Source organism: Buceros rhinoceros, unplaced genomic scaffold, assembly GCF_000710305.1.
Source record: "Buceros rhinoceros silvestris isolate BGI_N320 unplaced genomic scaffold, ASM71030v1 scaffold28586, whole genome shotgun sequence".
Classification (NCBI taxonomy): Eukaryota; Metazoa; Chordata; class Aves; order Bucerotiformes; family Bucerotidae; genus Buceros; species Buceros rhinoceros.
The window spans coordinates 1-17,904 of NW_010417375.1; the positions used below are offsets into that span (position 1 = coordinate 1).

Below are 17,904 nucleotides of genomic sequence, written 5' to 3' on the forward strand. Positions count from 1 at the left end.
GGCCAGAGGGCTCCTCGCTGGCTCTGGATCCCATCAGTCAGAAGCCTGCAGCAGTCCATTGTGTGTGTTGCCTCGGCCAAGATTTCTCCTTTTTCTATTTAATGTGCTGATGTGTCATGTACACCGGTTCGTTTGATTTTTTTTTTTAATTCCATTTTGGTTTTGACAGGAAAGAGCAAGAGCTTGATTCAAAAGATGCTATCATACTGCATCAGTTTTCAAGGCCTACCAATGGTGTTCCAAGTTTATCTCCATTCTGTCTGAAAATGGAAACTTACTTGAGGATGGCTGATTTACCCTACCAGGTACATCGTACAGTTTTCCTTTACATCGTAGCTCGCTGTAATTGCTTGAAATAGCAAGTAGGCATCCTGTCTCTCCTCCCTCCCCATCTGTCTCACCCTGGGAGATGTAAACATACACCTACAACGAGGTGGGTGCACCAACACTTCTATGTCTTCGGTTAAATTTGGTGTATAGCTTTTAAAGATAGGACTTGAATAACATGATCTGGAACAGCTCTAGATTTAACTGGCAAAGGTAAATAAATGGTAGAAGCTAACCTGGCTGGAAATGCTGGAGTGGAGAGTAGTCTGGAGTTTATATAATGTTAAATAACACCTGAAAACTAAACCATAACATTATTTGGTCTTTGACTTTCACCATGATAAAGACATCAAGATCAGACAGCTGCAGCTTCTTGTGTTCCTGGAGAGTTTCTCTCTGGAGCTGTCCTGGGAAGACGTGCTTGCCTTTTGCTTCACCTCCCATCACCAGTGCTTCCCCTTCAGCGAAGGGAGGCAGGATTGCGTTTAGAGGTCGTGGAGTACTGCTCCTTCTTTGTGGCTGGGTGCGTCCCATGCCATCTTGCCTCGTGATGAAGCCCGAGCTACTCTGGCAAATGGAAGGCAGGAGAGCAGACATTTGAACCGAGCAGTCTTGCCCGTTAGCATCAGGGTTTAGTTGTAATGCTGCGAGTGTGGCGTACGCCTTGTTGTGGTGTTGGCAAGCTGTACAGCACACAGGCTCTTGGAAACGTTGGATGGGTTTCTTTCCCATTTGTGTAAAGCACTGAGTGCATTTAAGACGATACAACAGCAGTGATAAGTGTAGAGAGGATCTTGGATAGCAGAAATGTCTTTTTTTTTTTCCCCCCAAATAATATAAATTTGGCATCATTTTTGTCTCAAGGAGACTGAGCTGGGGGTAAGTTGCACGCTCACCCACATGGGTTCAAGTCACTTTTTACTGCTGCATACCAAGGTGTTTGAAAGAATGCTTTGTTTATGTCCAGTGTTTTACAGAGGAAAATATTACAACTTTTTTTCTTTTTTACATGTTTGTGGTTGCTATTCATTTGGCTTTGTATGTGATTAAACTCATTTACACTGAAAGTGCTTAAGTATTTTAAAAGCTTGAGTTTAATGTTCATTATCTTGAGATTTAATGGTACTTGAATCAGGTACTTCAGTGTGTTAAAGAGGGAGATTTTCATCCTGTGGGATGTATTTTCCTCATTTAGGTTTACAGAACCCGCAAGATACTGAAATTTGAATGTGTATTGGAGCAGGAGGACTTGGCGCACATCGCTTCTTCACCCAGAGTAATTTGGGTAGAAATTGCACCTTGGAAGGGAAAACTATTTTGATGGGATCTGTTTTCTTTCTATTGCAGTTTTTTCTTTTTATTGGCAGTTGGTGCAGTTCAGAGGTTCGCAGTGATCCAAATTACTCTGTTGAACAGTTAAAGAAAGCTTCAATATGAAAGATGGTTGTCATAAGATATGGTTGCTTCTTAAAGATAACACTGTGCATTTGTGTCACTCAGGATGGAGTTGTTTGGACAGCTAGGGCTGGACAGAAGTGGGTCACTCAGCTTCTCAGAGAGGGATTTCCAGAGGGTTGTCCTCTCCTCTTTATTTTCTGTACTGAGGGTCAGCATTGCTTTTTGGAGTTTGCATCTCTCCCTATCCCTGCTCACTAGCTATGAGTACACTAAGCTGGCATGGGTCAGCAGAACCACCAAAAACAACAGCCCTGCCTTCAGCAACTCCCTCTTGCATGTGCTTTTCTATGCCAGACCAGGCTGGGCCACAGTTGGCTCAGCTGAAGCTGTGAAGGTTTAGTTTATTTGGTTGTAACCCACCTCGGTTCCCCAGATGCTCCATGTGCCACACTGCAGGAGCAAGAATGGGTCCCATGGGTGCTGGGACTGCTGAGTTGCTGCTTTTATCCGTGCTGGCTTTTATGTGCTCAAGGTGTTTGTAGGGTTACTGACCCTCTGCAGGGTTTTAGAGGTAAGTTTGGTTGGAGCTAAGTGCACATTTTTTTTCTGGAAGAGGCCGATTCTGTTTCTGTCCTTGTGTTAGGAGTATGATGCTGCGTTTGTCGTTGGCGAGTGAAGAAAGGTATTGATGCCATGGTGGGATTAAGTGGCAGGGAATAAGAGGTAGTAGCAGGGAGCTGGCAGACAATGCCATTCTCAGCTGGAGTTCTGAAGCTTCCTATACTCGGACTACCTGGAGACTTTATTTTGTTCTCTTGTGGCCGTGTTACCTGTAGGACAGTGTAGGTGACAGACATCTGATGACCCCCTCCGACAGGCAGTGGGGTGGGTGTGTGGTGGGGTATGGCCCAGTGCAGGAGGAAATGCCTTACTTCCCTGCATGCCGGAGGGACCGTGATGGAGAATTGATGGCACCAGTTCCGGTGGCAGCTGGTGCTGGGGCTTGCCTCTGGAAACTTGCTGTAGTCGTGACCTGCCTGGGGAGGGGATGCTTCCAAGTGAGGGTTGTGGAACAGAGTGGAGGAAATGCAGCAGCGTGGTCAGACTGCTTTTATGCTTTCAATTCTTTATGTTTATACTTTATTACAATCTATTGGACCGTTGAATATTGTGCTGAATAACATGCTTTAATGGCATGTTAGAAGTGGAATTGGGTGACATTCCTGCCTTACTCTCGTCTGAATTCCTCCCAACAGATGTGTTCTTGTAACATGCTTACGTTTTCTTGAAGCTACCTTTCTAGGTATAAGTTCTCCATCAAAAATAATTCTGCCAGCCCCACCCTAGCTGGGCTGTCATATTATCTCGCTGTTTTTTCAAAATGTTTGATGCTTTTCGTGATAAAGCTTGCTTTGAAGGAGCCCATTCTGGGTGGCGTGGAGATCTTGTGATTCCCTTGTGAATACTAAGGGCTGAGCCTTTCTGTAGCCCGCTAAGAATCAGCACAGCAGATTCTTAGCTGTTTGCATGCCTGGTCTTTGAAGATGGTGGCCTCCTTGGGAAGAGACATGAGTAAAAGTAAAAGCACAAGCAGCAGTAATTGAAAATGTGAAACCTAATTTCTTCTGGATAGTACTACAGAATTACCTGAGAAGTGTCCTGTGCCTTTCTGTTTACAGACTCCTCTATAACAGAGGTACTGGGGAGCTCTTGTTATTGTTGCTTTGCAGGCTGCAGTTCAGTTAAATGTAGTATGAGATATCAGGGGATATTTTCTTTGGTTGTTTTTGGTTTTTTAATGATGGTACCATAGCTTTTCCATGCTTTGCAGCTGGAAGAGTTTTTAAGTGGAAAATTGATAAATATTTGATGGCAATTAGTAGCAGCCATAAGGATACTGAGGTTTCAAACCTAAAAATACCCATTTCAGAACAGTGGATACAGGAACAATATGTCTGTATTTGTCAAGAGACTAAGGTTTTCTCAGGTCATCAAAAGATGTTACCTATTTTGTTTGATAAACTGTTTGTAATGAAACATGAAAATACTGAGAGGGCTTTAATTTTACCTAAACTAACTTTCCTGTAAGAACTTAGCTCTCATTTGTGTTTCTGAGACTGTAATATTAATGCAGTACTGAAGTTTTCACACAATGTATTTATATACATTATATGTATGTATGTGCTGGAAGAGAGGTGCAGATGAAAAATAAGAACTCTTTTTTTTTCTGGGTTGCACATGATAAGGACTACAGTAATTGCAATATGTGATAAAAGCATCTTCCAAGTCTAGCAGTTTCTGCAAAAAGCATCAATGTTTGTGCATAAGAAGGGAAAATCTCATACTGAAAGGGCTTAATGAAGATTAAGCTGGCAATGCTCAGTGCTGTATAGACTTACTATGTAGTTCCAGAAAAAGCCTGTGATTCTGTATTAAATTCGTAATGAAGAATTGCAAAGACCTATCAGTCAGTCTGAGTGCTCAAAGAGCCTTTTTGATGAAGGAAAGATCTGGAAGGGGGAAGGATGGGGCAGTGCTCTCCTTTCAGGTTTCACAGGTTCAGCAGTTTTAGGGTTTCTCCCATGGCCTAGAGTAATAACCCCCATGTCACCCACATATGCAAGCAGTGTGGATTCAGTTGCTTTGTTCACTTACACAGGGATGCAGGAGATGAGACATTATATAATCCGGTGTCTCTGCCGTGCTGTGTGTTTGGGCAGAAATCCCAGGAAAGGCTGCAGTCAGAAGGCATTGTTTTCCCAGCAGCATTACCCCTTTTGTCTGTTCTCATCCACAAGGGAAGAGCCTCCAGGAATGGCCGTGCATTCTTAGTGCGTTGCACATCCACGTTTTGAGCAGCAGCCAGGATGCCGTGCTGTCAGGCTGAGCTGGAGGCGTGTTCTGGGGTATGCTTCTTGCTGTGAGAGGACCTTAATCCATCTTTAGTGGATTCAAGATGGGTAAATACTTGAGACCCATGCAGGTCAGTCCGGAACTGCTAACCCTAAACCTCCAGCAATTAGGAGCTGCATCCCGAAAGGCTTAGGATGGCTGCCAAAGGCTGAGTGCAGAGCCTTTGTTGTGAGCTTTTATGGTTGGGCTTTCTGAGCTGGGATTTCTCTATCACAAAATAACAGGACGTGAGGATGGGAATCACAAGATAGGAAGAAAGTTCTGCCTTGTATCTCTGACTTTGGGAATAAGAGAGAATTGAAGTCAAATGTCCGATCACGTTTTGGCAGCCAGCATTTCGTCTTGTGTTTGTCAGATGAGACAAATTCTGTAATCTCTGTGTTTCACCTTCTCCAACTGTAAAATGGGGAAAATATGTTCCTACTTCTGCATGAGTGCTATGCTGAGCAGATGTATCAGTATTCAGTGATGCACTGGCGTGCTGGGCTCTTGGAGACCCGATTGTAACAAGTGTGTCTGCAAATGTATGCGATTTCTAAGTTAGGTAGTTGCAGAGCATATGTAGAAGCATATTTCCCTCCTGCTCAGTGAGGGAGTGATCCACCTTTCATTATATGCTTGTGATTGTGTGTATTTTATCCTTGGAGGTAATGCAGCTATTTGAGATGGACTGTGAATTAATCTTTATAAAGTACTTCTGACATGAAAGGTGCTGCTCTATGCAAGAACCAAATTCAGTTGTGAGTCCTGTGATTAAAAACTTGTTTAGAATAATGGTCCCAATCTTCCAGGAGGTCTCAGCATCTCCAACTCTTAAATAACCCAGGTACTTATCCAACATAAAAGCGTGTAACGCCTTGCAGGACCTGGAAATCATTTTATCTGAATTGTCATGTAGGGTAAAGCTGTTGCTGGAGTTGAACAGCTACCACTAGTCTGGAGTATTAATTTAAAAAAAAGGTTGTGGGATAATGTTGCCTTTAAAAACACAGAAAAATACTGGAAAAGTTTCAATCTTACTGAAACAGAACCTGAACGGCCTTTTTTGTCTGTATGTTTGATTACTTTTTTTTCTTAGAACTATTTTGATGGAAAACTTTCCCCGCAAGGGAAAATGCCTTGGATTGAATACAATCACAAGAAGGTGTCTGGCACCGAGTTCATTATTGACTTTTTGGAAGAGAAACTTGGAGTGAATTTAAATAAGCACCTTGGTCCGCATGAAAGAGCTGTTTCCAGAGCCGTGACAAGAATGGTGGAGGAGCACTTCTACTGGTAAGCTTGCGTGGTGAAGCTGACTGCATTCTTGTGCTGTCAGGTCTGCCCCTGCACTCCTGCCTAGACGGGGCCGCTTGTTTTCTCTTGCTGAAAGCTTGAGTACCCATTTACTAATTTTGCAACTCTCTTCACCCTAGAAAGCTGCCGCTGCTTCCTGTGTACGCTGTGGGTACCTCCCCTGAGCACTGTAGTGCTTTGCAGGCAAGATAAGGAGTCAGGCCCTTTGCCTGCAGCTTTGCAGGAGGCAGTGGCAGTGGGCTCTTTCTCTGTCCTGTTTCCTGTGACCGCCGTACAGAAACAGCCTTGTTAATGGAGTGCAGAAAATCAAGATGGATGAATACCTTTGAGGTTTGGGGGGGAGGGGAACAAATCCAGCATTCGGCATGAATCTGGAATATTGTGTTCTTACAGTTACTGATTTTAATTATCTGCGTGTGCGATTACAGTATGGATTATGGCCTTTTCTGTACCACAGGATGCTCCTGTTAATGTGTAGTGTTGGCAACGCTGCCAGTTGATAGGATACAGTATTAGTCACAGCATTCTGAGGAGGTGAAGCATGTGTATGAACGGAAGACATAAATGTAACGTTACTGGTACCTTACATGTTTTACCAACACTTTTGAAAATAATATCTGTGATTTCCAAACCCCCCTCACCTCCTACTCAAGTTTACATTTAGTTCCTTTTACTTGCCCTTTCCAGCCTGGATTCATAGAAGTAGCAGGTGGGCATTGGCATAGGCAGGCACAAGGCTTTTTCCCAATAGTTTGCTTTCTAGCGTATTTTTAAGTCCTTGTACTAGGTCTTGCATTTGTGTTACACTTTTTTACTTCGAAACAATGTGTGATTTAAATTGAATATGTTTAAGTGCTTTTCCTTTTACCTTGTGATCAAAGATGAGCAGCAACATGTGTATATGTAGTTCTTCAAGTATTTTTTAGTGTTTCCTGAGAACAGTTTTAGTATTCAGTAGGCAGATTTAAATGATACGGTTTAGAAACGTAATCCCTGCCTTCCAAGAAGCATGACCTTTACCAGTTATACCATCTGCAGTGCCATAGGCTCAAAAATCTGACTCAAATAGCCTGCAAGTGTAACTCTTTTTTTGGTTTATTTTTCCTCCATCAATTATTATAGCTGCCAAAGGGAAGATGAGGCTTTTTAATCCCTTAATGCTCCATCTCCTTGCCTTAGTGTTGGTTGTTCTGTGTCCATAGTCTTAACTGCTTTAAAGGTAACATTACTGATGACAAACTTAGACCGCTCTTGTGTCTCAATTACAAATCTCGCGTTCCTTAGTGAAGCTGTTGTCTGTGGTTCCAGGCTCTCTCTGAGCTGACTCGGGACTACTGGGCATGACATAGGGAAGTATGGGGCCCAGGCAGTGCAAATTCAGGCTCTGACCTGGGGAGGTGGCACTGAAATGGGTGGACAAAGCTGGACCAAGTAAGAACAGAGATGTGTGATTTCCTGGCTGTGTGTCCCTGCAGCCTTTCCTATTTAGTCACACAGCTGAGTTTCCCTAAGGTATATGCAGTGTAGTAGAACATCCAGCTGTACGTCTTATTGTATGTCCCTGCTGTGTGGCTGTACCACAGGCTTGCTGTGTTGGTGAGATTATGCCATGCTGGTTCTCCGTACTAGTCAGTCAAAGCCTGAGCTATGAGACATTGCAGTGCTACTGCTGTAATTCCTGGATATTGGGCCATCCTGTAGTTACACCAAAATAAAATGAGGCGTCAGCCATAGGACCGTGTTTCTCCCTGACAGCATTACATCTATGGTTGTGGGATCCCTTCACACCTGTCCTTGAACCTGCCCACTTCCCAAGAAGCTTAGGGTTTGTTCATGGCATCCTTGAGTCCCGCAGCGAGGAATTTGTAACAGCGGTTGCCTTTCTGCAGAGTAAGGTTTATAAAATCAAGCCTCCAAAGCAGTGATATAAAATGTGATTCATACTCTTTCATTGCCAGCAGCATGCAAAGTAGCTTCATCATAAATAAGTAATCCTGTAGTACATTTATCGAACGAAGTGGCAAAGTACATCCTGTGGTGTGCTGTCTCTGGCTGGGGCTAATCCTGGTGGGTGCTCAGCGTCTCCTCCAGAAATGGTTTGCTTTTACCGAGGTAATTGCCCATCTTTACCAATTAGTGCCTCTTACAGGTTGAAATTGCTGCTCTGGCTGGATTTGACAGCAATGTGGGGCTGTTCTGACCCTCAGCCTCTAGACACCCTGCCACTGCCCCAGGCTGTGATACCTGGCAAGGGTCAGGCAGAAAGACAGCAAACGAGTGAGCATGCCCGTTTCAGTGCTGCGATTAGAGCTGCTCTCTGAGATGCACAAGGCTGATTTGGAGCTGGTGCTGGAGCTTTCCTTGGAGAATGTTATAACTATTAGGCTTTTGCTATGTTTAAATTGGCAAAAGAAGGAAAGCCTGCTACCAGAATGGGTGTTGGGCCAAGTCAACAGGGAAGAGGTGGAGGGGACTGGTTTTGTGGCTGTGGCCCCAGGTCCTGGAGCTGGTGCAGACCTCTGTAATCTGCTGAAGGCTTGCCCTGGGTCACCTCTATTGCCTGCAGCAACCTGTGAGCCCTCAGAAACCAGTGGGGCACCCACAGCCACCTTCAGGATGCGCTGAGTTTTTGGCGTAGCTCCAGCATGTTCATGGGATTGGACCTCTGTGTGAGATGGGTGGAGGACGTCTGATTCTCACATCCTTCTGGCGCTGGCATGCTGGGCTGGGCCACACGACATTCAAGCCAGGCAGCTCCTGGCGCCTGGAGGGCTAGCAGTTGCTGTGAGGTGCTCTCTGACACTTTAATCTCAGGAAAGGGATCTCAGATTGGTGGCACTAATGTGCTTAGTGAGAACCTAAAGCCTTGAATATGCAGCTTAACCAAACTAACCCATTAGATGGGTTTAGCTGTATTATTAAAGACCACCTTCCCAATTTGTGAGTGTGTGTGTATATACACACATTTACATAGTGAACTCATTTCTTGCTTTGTCTGTCAAGAAGTCCGCGTAATGTAAACATTATGTATGTGATGAGTCCTTGAAGTACCGGAAAAGCATGGTATGAGGGTACAAATGAGTCTGACTTGGGTCAGTATTAACACTTGCAGTGTATTAAACATAAAATATATTTATAATATAAATACATTTAAATACAAGCCAATTGTAAAAGTGACATCTCTCCCGCTGCTGACCAGGATGAGGCTTGAGTGCCTCCAGTGGCTTAAAAGCCAGCTGCTCTGGGAAGTTACACAGCAGACTGTGGAATGAATTTGTTGTGATCGTGTTGAATATCAAGAGATTCCAGTTTGCACAGGTTTGGATAGAAAAAGTAACCCCCAGTTAGCATTTTTGTGAACACCTCCCCCTTGTCTTGGTGTTCAGACAGTTTGGGGATAATCTGGCAAGCTGCTGTTGATGAGTCACTTTCTTCGTCTCCGCTTCTGGTTTATGTATTGAGGCCAGAGCTACTGTTACCTTTAGACTTAAGATTTGCTTCACCCCTGCAGCACTGTTCTTTAACGCGTTATTGTTTTATTTATACGCTAAGATTTGCACAGATCTGCTGGCACAGTTTGGAGTGTTAATGTTTCCCAAAATGCTCAGTTCAGGCCAATGTTTAAAACAATTATATCACCCTGTAAATACTAACTGTAGTTTAAAACGAATAGTTACGCTGAAGCAGGTTACCTGATTTCTGTCATTTTCTAACCTTTTGTAAGGTTGGTAATACTCCAGTATGTGAGCAGAGGGATGGTGTTAAATGCAGAGGAGCGTGTTTTGATAGGAAGCACAGGTTAATGAACCTTCAAATTGCTTGTAAAGCCAGTTTTAAAAGTGCTTTTAACTGTCTCTCTGAATCTGAGATTGCTTTTTTCTTTGTTTTTGCATGCTCAGAACCATAAAATTTTAGGAGTACGCTCTGTGGTTGTCTGTTTAGCTGCCTTCATTGCCCATGTACATGTGAGATTTGGGACATGTGACGACTTTACTTGTTCAAAGTGACAAGCAGATGTTTTAAGATTGCACTTGACGGTTTAGCCTAAGCAGAACTCCCTAAATGCTGTGGAGTTCTGCTCTTCCTGTGTTGCCGTCCTCATTGTTAAACGCTTTCTGCCTCTTCCAGATGCAAAGACCTTCTCCCCCACAGTGCTACTGAGCGCTAAGAAAATGTATTTTGGCCTTGAAGTATAGGTGAATTAGCTTTGTAGGAAACCTTGTTCATCCTGTCTGTCTCATGATATTAAAGCCATCCTGGACATGGTTGATCATTCTTGGTGTGATGCCAGCTCGCTGGTGTGGTTGGAGTGAGCAAGAGTGATGAAGTCTGTAGGGCCGAGTTAGTCTTGTGCAACTTTTAAAAAATGTTCCTTTTTCTTGTTGTCCCTTTGTTGCCAGGCCTGTTCTAAAGCAACCAAGTGCTGTTGCAGAGTTGCCGGGTGAAGCTGGTCAGGTCCGTGCTGGGGAAGGAGGGTCTTTTCAGCAAGACACAGAGCAGTGTTCTCAGAGAGCATGTTTTTCTTACCTTATTCAAGTAGTAAATAACTTAGAGATATGGGTAGTACTTGCAATTATTTCCCAGCAGATGCATCAAGACCACATTTTTTCTTCCTCTTCAGAGCTGTACCAGCCCAAGAAACCTTGTCTTTTCCCAGGCCTGTGAAACACGACTACTGAAATGTTCTGCTCTGTGGAATGCCCATATACTTTCAGCCCCATTTTCCTTCCATCCTTAAATCCTATTTTACCTTTGTTCCTGGGGCAAGGCCAGTCTTGCACCACATCTTCTCGCCACAGTTCCTGCTTCTGGGGTTTCACTAGCTGTTGCCCTTGCTGGCTTCACGTTTTCTCTTTTGCGCTGGTGCCTCCTGCTCAAGCTGGTTTTGTTTCAAACCCCTCTGTCCTGAAACCAGCCCAATGACTTAAGTTGATCCACCCATTTTGAAAAACAAGGATTGTGCAGAACACCCCTTTTTGAAGAGAGATACTGAAGCGTGTGAAATGTCAACGGGATGCTTTTGTCATATTAATATAGTGCAGGAGGATGTGGAGAAACCTGCTGAGGACAAAAGCCATTGGAGTCGTGGCAGGAGCAGGCGCAGGTGCATATTTGTTCCTCACTGTTCGTGCATTTGCAGCAAAAGCTGCGCATGCGTCACTGTTACTGACTTCAGTGAAATCAGTTAGAGCAGAAAGCATTGTCCTGCCGTGGGCAATTTCTAATAGAATTAAAATGTCTTTCACCTACTCTGAGAGCATTTTAAATTTGAGCTGTATGAGGATTTTTTTTTAAGCTGTTATGCCAAACATCCTCCGTTTACCTTATGTTATTAGTAATTCAATTAGAGAATCAGTGGAAACTAAGATTAGAACATTTTCATGGTGTAAAAATACTTGTTCCCTGACAGTACTGCTGAATTCAGCTTCTGTTCGTGACATAGAGGAGCTTGATAAAGTGTAAAGTGTACATTAAAAAAAAATCCACAGGAGTTCTCCAGGAGATACTGCTTGGTTATTTATTTTTTTTCTTTCTTGAATTAGGCAATCCATATTAGCACTAAGGAAATTACGTGCAATGGTAAAACTGAAGAGATACTCCAAACTAAAAAAAAAAAAAGAGTGCTGATCATGCTGGAAATGGAACCTTTGGTTATTAAGTTAATATTTAATATAATTACATGTGTGGACTTGCAACTTTTGATATTTCAGCTTTTCAATCTAGCTTCACTAGTTTATCTTGTCTCCATGAACCCATTTTCATACAATCTCGAATACGTAAACCCACTTTCAGACTTTTCAGTTTGGAAATTTTTGCAAAGATAATGGAATATAGGTATCACCTCCCGGTGTTTCTGAGACTCTGTTGGCTTCATATGGTTTAACATGTCTACTTTGAGGTGTCTTTAGCCGTTTTTCCAACAGCCGTTGGACTTGGTGACAAAAATCATATGGTCGTCTTGGTTTCTTCATAATATCAGAAGATGCTAGATATTAAAAAAGTTAATGTTTACTTTTTGGTAGGTTTCTTGAGTAGTGACAGTAACAAATCAGTTTTTTGTTTTTCTACAATATTAGTAAAGAAAAAAATTCATGCAGGAAAAAAATTTCAGCTGTTAAGACAATTTTTTAATAAAAAGACCTTTCAAAATAATGTATTTGCCATTTGATAGAGCTGTAGTACAGCCCAAAATAGATCAGAGTCCTTAAGAAACATGTCTCTCATAAAATCAACGTTTTGAAGAGGAAAAAACCCACGAGAAAACTAAGCCGATAACCACCACCTTTTCCTTTTTATATGTTATTTGTAAAAGACTGTGTCATTGTTAGTTTCAGAGGACAGCAGAGATCTTCTGAAGAAACGACTGCTACGGTATTTATGTTGGGGCAAAGTTACTGCTTGGCTGAGTTTCAGCAGTAAGGAAAGCAAGGGGAGCAGGTTGGTGGGAAAGATGGGTTTCTTTGTGGGCTGTCTTGCTGTTGTTGCTTTCCCCAGGTCTGTGCATTCAGTCATCTTTAGCTAGTAAATTGTTTTGGTACTGTTGGCACTGCATTTTGTATTGCACCGCTATAACTTATTTTTGCATCCTTTTAGGACTTTAGCTTATTGCCAATGGGTGGAAAATCTTCATGAGACGCGAAAGATGGTTTCGCTTTTTGGCCCCTTCAGTGATTTGCTGAAGTGGATCTTCTGCCATCTGACCAAAGGGATCGTGAAGCGGGAGATGTATGGCCATGGCATTGGCCGCTTCTCGGAGGAGGAGATGTACACACTGATGGAGAAGGACATGCGGACTCTAGCAGGCCTCCTGGGTAACGTACAGCGAGTTACTTGCATTCTGTTTGCTCACAGCCCACTGTCCACAGGATGAAATCGACTGCAGGTGCTTCCTGGCAGCATGGTTGCATAAGCAATTTCACTTTGTCAGTAGGTAGATTCTGCACTGCTGCTGGCATTCAGTGCCACCCTCGCTCTGGCAGGGACAGTGTTTCTTTCCTGATGTTTCCTTCCAAATTGTGTCTCTAAAGGAGTAAGCGGCTTTCTTTTCTGAGCACCAGGTATCTGTTATCTGGAGGAGCAGAACGTGTAGAGCATGTATCTAGAGGAGCAGAAAACGTAGTGTTTAGTTCTGCAAATGAAACCTCTCATTTATATTTTCGGGCCATCTCATTTTTCCTTCATGGGGCTCATGACCATTGGTAGATTGTTATGAGGCTGCTGTTTGAAAACCTTTACAGGTGTTATTTTGATGAGCTGACCTTTGTTGTGTTTGGTTGGTGTTAGCAGCTTTCTTCAAAGCTACTAAAAGGAGATGGGTCTGTATTGTTAACATAGTTGGTTTTAGACTTCTTTGTTGTCAAGGGTGGATCCCATAGGGTTAGTCTTAAGGTTGCCGTCACTTAGCTAGAACCACATGAGCTTCATTTTTGTTGTGTAGCTCGGGCTAACATCTGCACCAGAGCATCTGCCCTGTGCTTCTTGCCTTGCAGTTGGCTGAGAACTCATGTTATTTTGGTTCTCTGTAAATTGTACATGTTGAGGAATTCGTTTGTTGCCTCCCTTGAACTTGTGTCTCTCTTGGCAGGGAATCAAGAAAGATGGTACTTGTGTGGCTGCTTTGTTCCTGTTATGATTGCTTTAAAGAGGTGGCTGAGTTGGAAAAAAGACTTGTGCACGGGCACAATAGGCAAGGGGGAGATTTGTTGACAAATCCTCTTCTGTCAACGCTTTCTTATGCTATGTTTTGTTTTCTAACAAGAAAAGTTACCTATTCTAGTGCGTCTTCAAAAAAATCTGATTTTGGAGCTTAAGAGGTCCCTTTATGTAGGAGGAAGGGAGGGAGCAGCTTCTTCTTTTAGAAGAAGAGATCTGGGCATATCTGCTGCAGAGCTGTGGCCAGCTCAAGGTGTCCTCAACTGTGAGTCCACTGTTGCCATAGCTTCAAGATTGGCATTGCATGGCTCCATGTATGTTGCAGAGAGGAATGGGGTTGGCATGGGAGCTGGAGCAAGTTCAATCTTTGACTGAGGAGCTCAGCAGAGTCCTTGGTTCTGTCTAGAGAATGCTGACAGGCTGGATGGAGTAGCAGTGGATATGTCTGTGCTAAAGTCATCCCTGCCTGTCAAGAGTAGACATAGCCTTCAAGAGAAAACTGAAATTTGTTCTTGAGTGCCTTGAGTAAAAGTCTCTTGGTTTGCTTATTAGAAGTCTGCATGCTTCTGTCTCTGAAGTCTATCCTGACACTCAGGTTTGTGAAGTTTCGGGTTCAAAGGGATCATTAAATCATCTAGACATCTCTCGGAATCTGACTGCTTGGTTGCTGTTGTGAGATCTCTGTCTTTTTTCTGGTAAATCATATCTTTCTGAAAGGCATCCAGTTTTATTTATGAGATTTCAGCAGGTGGAGGTGCCACCACTTTCATTAGTAATTGGTGGCAGACATTAATCACCATCAATATCTGTTCAAAATCTGACCTGTTTCAAAGCAGAGAGTTTGTCCAATTTGGCCTGCAGGGAGATGCTTCTCCCTGCCTGGGTAGCCTGGCTCATCTCCTTGGGAAGGAAAATGCTATGATCCAGCAGTCTCTTACTTCTGTTTTTGATGAGGAAAAAATCACTGGCAACCCTCAAGGATAAAATGTATTCTTCACTCTATCAATTTTTTTAATTGTATGAGACATATGTTATCAGCAGTGATTTTATTTTTTACTTCCAGGTTATTGATGAAAATGTTCTGGCTTTTGTAGCTCAAAAAGCCTTGATGAGTATCTGTTGTATTCCTGTTATTTTACTACGTTACCAGCGAATAGTGTACATTTTTTTTCCGTTTTCCCCACTGAAATGGATGTAAGATTAGTCAGAGTGCAGTTACGTGAATCATTATATTTGCCCTTTTGATTACTGGTGCATTGGTCTACTTTTCTACCATTGCCTTGATTTTTCTGTAACACCAGCACACTCAGGTTTTGTCCAGCCAGCTGTTTGAGTCTAGTAACTGTGGCCTCCGGGCAGTACGCTGGGATGGGGACAGGAGGTGGGGTGAGGACTTCTAGCCTGACTGGAGACTCTCCTGTTTCACAGGCAGAAGGACAAGGCGGTCAGTCAGCCTATTGCCTGCACAAAAATCTTTTGAGAGATTCTTCTCCATGTATCTGTGCCCTTGTGTTTTCCCAGAAGAGGAAGCAGTTGGGACTTTTGGCTGTTAATTAATTGAGGGCAATCTAAGAGCTTAAAAAGGATGCCTGTCGTGCAGAATAGCTGCACATACCAAACTGTAGCTGTTAGTCATCAGACATATCGGACTAATTTAATGCTCCCATTTTTTAGAAAGAGACTATTCACATGGGAACAAGAATAACTTTTAAATTCCAAGAGCTGCTTCCAGAAATTGGCAGCTGCCAGTTGTTGTGACACTCATTCTGACATTCCCAGTCACATCTTGGGTGCTGCCTTTTCTTTCTTTTGGATTTCTGAGAAGCATTTTTCCTTTTCCTGTGTACCTTTTTCCCTAACAAACTCCTCCAGATCTCTTGTAAATGTGGAAATTGGAAGTAATCCTCCTGTGATGGATCAGCCTGCCCTGTTGGTATCGCCTTGCTCTCTGTCCTGCAGTCTTCAAATGACAAGTGTAATTTGTTTGTGTTGTAGTAGTTACCTACTGTCTGGTTGTAGTGTAAGAAAATGGGGGGATCTGGGCATATGAACTAGCAATATATAAAAATAAACATTTTGATAATTATTTAAAGATGCAAGTGAGTGAGCAGTGCGTATGAATTTATTGGCGCCCTCTTGGCTGCCTCAGGCTTTTGGGTAAATGGGGATTTTGAGCAGAGAGTTGCAGGACAGCAGCTGCCTAAACTGGTTTTTGAAGAGCATTTGATGTTTCGTGCAGAGCAGCGGTGCTTAGAGCTGAGACACAGGGGTGGCACTAACGTGAATGTGAGCCTCTAATGCTAGTGGAAATGCCCTGCAGCAGCCTGAGTGGGCTGTATGTGCTGTTGTGGAAGGGTGCTGGTCTCCTGCCACTTGCTGGGGTCTCTTGACCCAGTGCTGAGTAGCTGCCCTTGAATCCTCTGGTGCACGTGTTCACAAATAGTGGAGCTGTGTGCTCGCAAATCCCTGCTCAGTACAAATTTGATCCACGTCCCCTGTGACCAGGTGATGGCGTTCTCTGTTGGATTAGCCAGAGGATGTAGCGCGGTGTTTCAGGTGATTAGTGCTATGGCAGCCTTGGTGTGACAGGAGCTGTGTAATCTGGCATAAAACCAGACTCAGAGAGATGCTGTCGGGTCTGTTTGGAAAGTCTTCTGGAAAGAAGTTGCACTGGAAGTTTTGGGAACGGATTGGAACTGGTAGAGGGAAACGTGCATGGAGGCCGCGTTATGTGGTGCTGGGTGTCTTAAAACCGGATTTATGGTTGTATGGATCCTCAGATTTATTTCCTTCTTTTTGCCTTTGTTTCCAGGCACCTGAAAGCGCAGGTGTGGTGCCTGGGGAGCCACTCTGTAAAAGAGTGGGATGGCTCAGCCCTCGCTCACTGCCAGCCTTAGTTTTAGCGAGATGGAAACAGCAGTATTACTTCCCAGCACAGCATCTTTACAGATGAAGTCTCAGGCCTGGTTTTATGGTGCTAAATTTTTAGTGTTGGCATGTAACTGTGGTTTGGGACCAATTTTTGAACTGTGTTTGAGATCCCCAAATGCTAAGAATTACATAAATACTGAAAAGACACAACATTTACTCTCTATGTAGTTTTCAAACAATAGATTGATGCCACTGTGAACCAGCTGGGGAGAGTTAACTCTGTGTTAAAATTACATCTGACAGGTTGGAGGAGGTTATTGTTCCTGGTTATTCCCGAGCACTGCTTTGCTGCACTATAGCAGAGGGAGAGGACTGCTTTTGTTGTACTGTACTCTGGAATTCGATGCATTTTACTGCTGGACAGTTTTCCTAAACTCACTCAGTAACCCTAACATTTAATAACCTGCTGAATTACAGGTGGCTTATATTGGGCAGGGGAAGAATGTCCTGGGGAGATGAGGTAACTGGATTTGGAGAGTTAAATTATGTACCACATTTCACAGTTTATAGCACTTTGGTCCGAGGTAGGAACAGTGTAACCATCTAATCTGACCTCCGCAATACCACGTTTCACCTGTGTGCCCTGTGTGTGATCTTTGCTCCAGGTCTTGTGCTTCTGATGAGAAAACCAGTTTATACTGGATGTTTCTTTGCAGATGGTGGCTTTGAAATGTGATTTTTCCCCTCTTGTCTTAGGTAGTTATCCATCTGTTTGTGCCATGGTGGCCATTTGGGACCATCATGTCATTGGGGTGCCCAGAGAGGAAAGCCGAATAGCGGTGTGGAGCAGACACGTCCCTCCTCTGGACCAGCCTAGTCCCAAGCCGCTGTTGTTTCACTTGCCTTCCTGCAAGCCTGGCATGCCTCTGTTTGGTCCCATCCAGGTAGAAACCAGTGCTTAAGGTTGGAGGCGCCACACTGGTGGTGTGTGAGGAGCTCTTTGCTCCTGCCTATGGCTGTGTCCTTCTCCTGGAGATGCAGGTCATTTCTGACCAGTTACTGCCAGCCTAACTGGTGCGTCTGTTTCAGCCTGAACAAATGGTGGGAGCGGAAAGCTTTGGGTACAACTTTCTTTTCTTGTGTGGTCAGATGGTTAACCTGAAACTGGATCTGCATGCACGAGAGATGCAGGGTGAGCAGTTTCTTTCAGTAAGTACATTCAAGATCTCAAACCATTGTTGAACAATTTTGGGTTTACACCAAGGGAGAAAATCATGCTTTCAGGCAGCTGCTGGCTGCACAGAAGAGGTTAAATGCAGCAGAACTAGTGCGGTGTGTGTATGCTGCCAGCTGTGGTCAGCGGAGGAGGTTACTTGGCCAGTGGTGGTTCTGTAACTGGCCTAGTTACAGCAGTGGTGAGCACAGGGGAATGTGCAGTAATAGATT

At 43.7% G+C, this 17,904-nt stretch overlaps 1 protein-coding gene across 1 annotated transcript in view; it reads left to right on the forward strand.

Annotated features, from left to right (window-relative positions):
* Positions 1-169: 169 nt before the first annotated feature.
* FAXC (failed axon connections homolog (Drosophila)) overlaps positions 170-17,904 on the forward strand; it is a gene marked incomplete at its 5' end in the record, with an annotated part of 20,003 nt that continues 2,268 nt past the window's right edge. The window contains 3 exons of the mRNA XM_010138195.1: positions 170-305; positions 5,717-5,913; positions 12,529-12,746. Of these exons, the coding sequence (XP_010136497.1) occupies positions 170-305; positions 5,717-5,913; positions 12,529-12,746 (551 nt within the window). The remainder of the gene's footprint in view (positions 306-5,716; positions 5,914-12,528; positions 12,747-17,904) is intronic.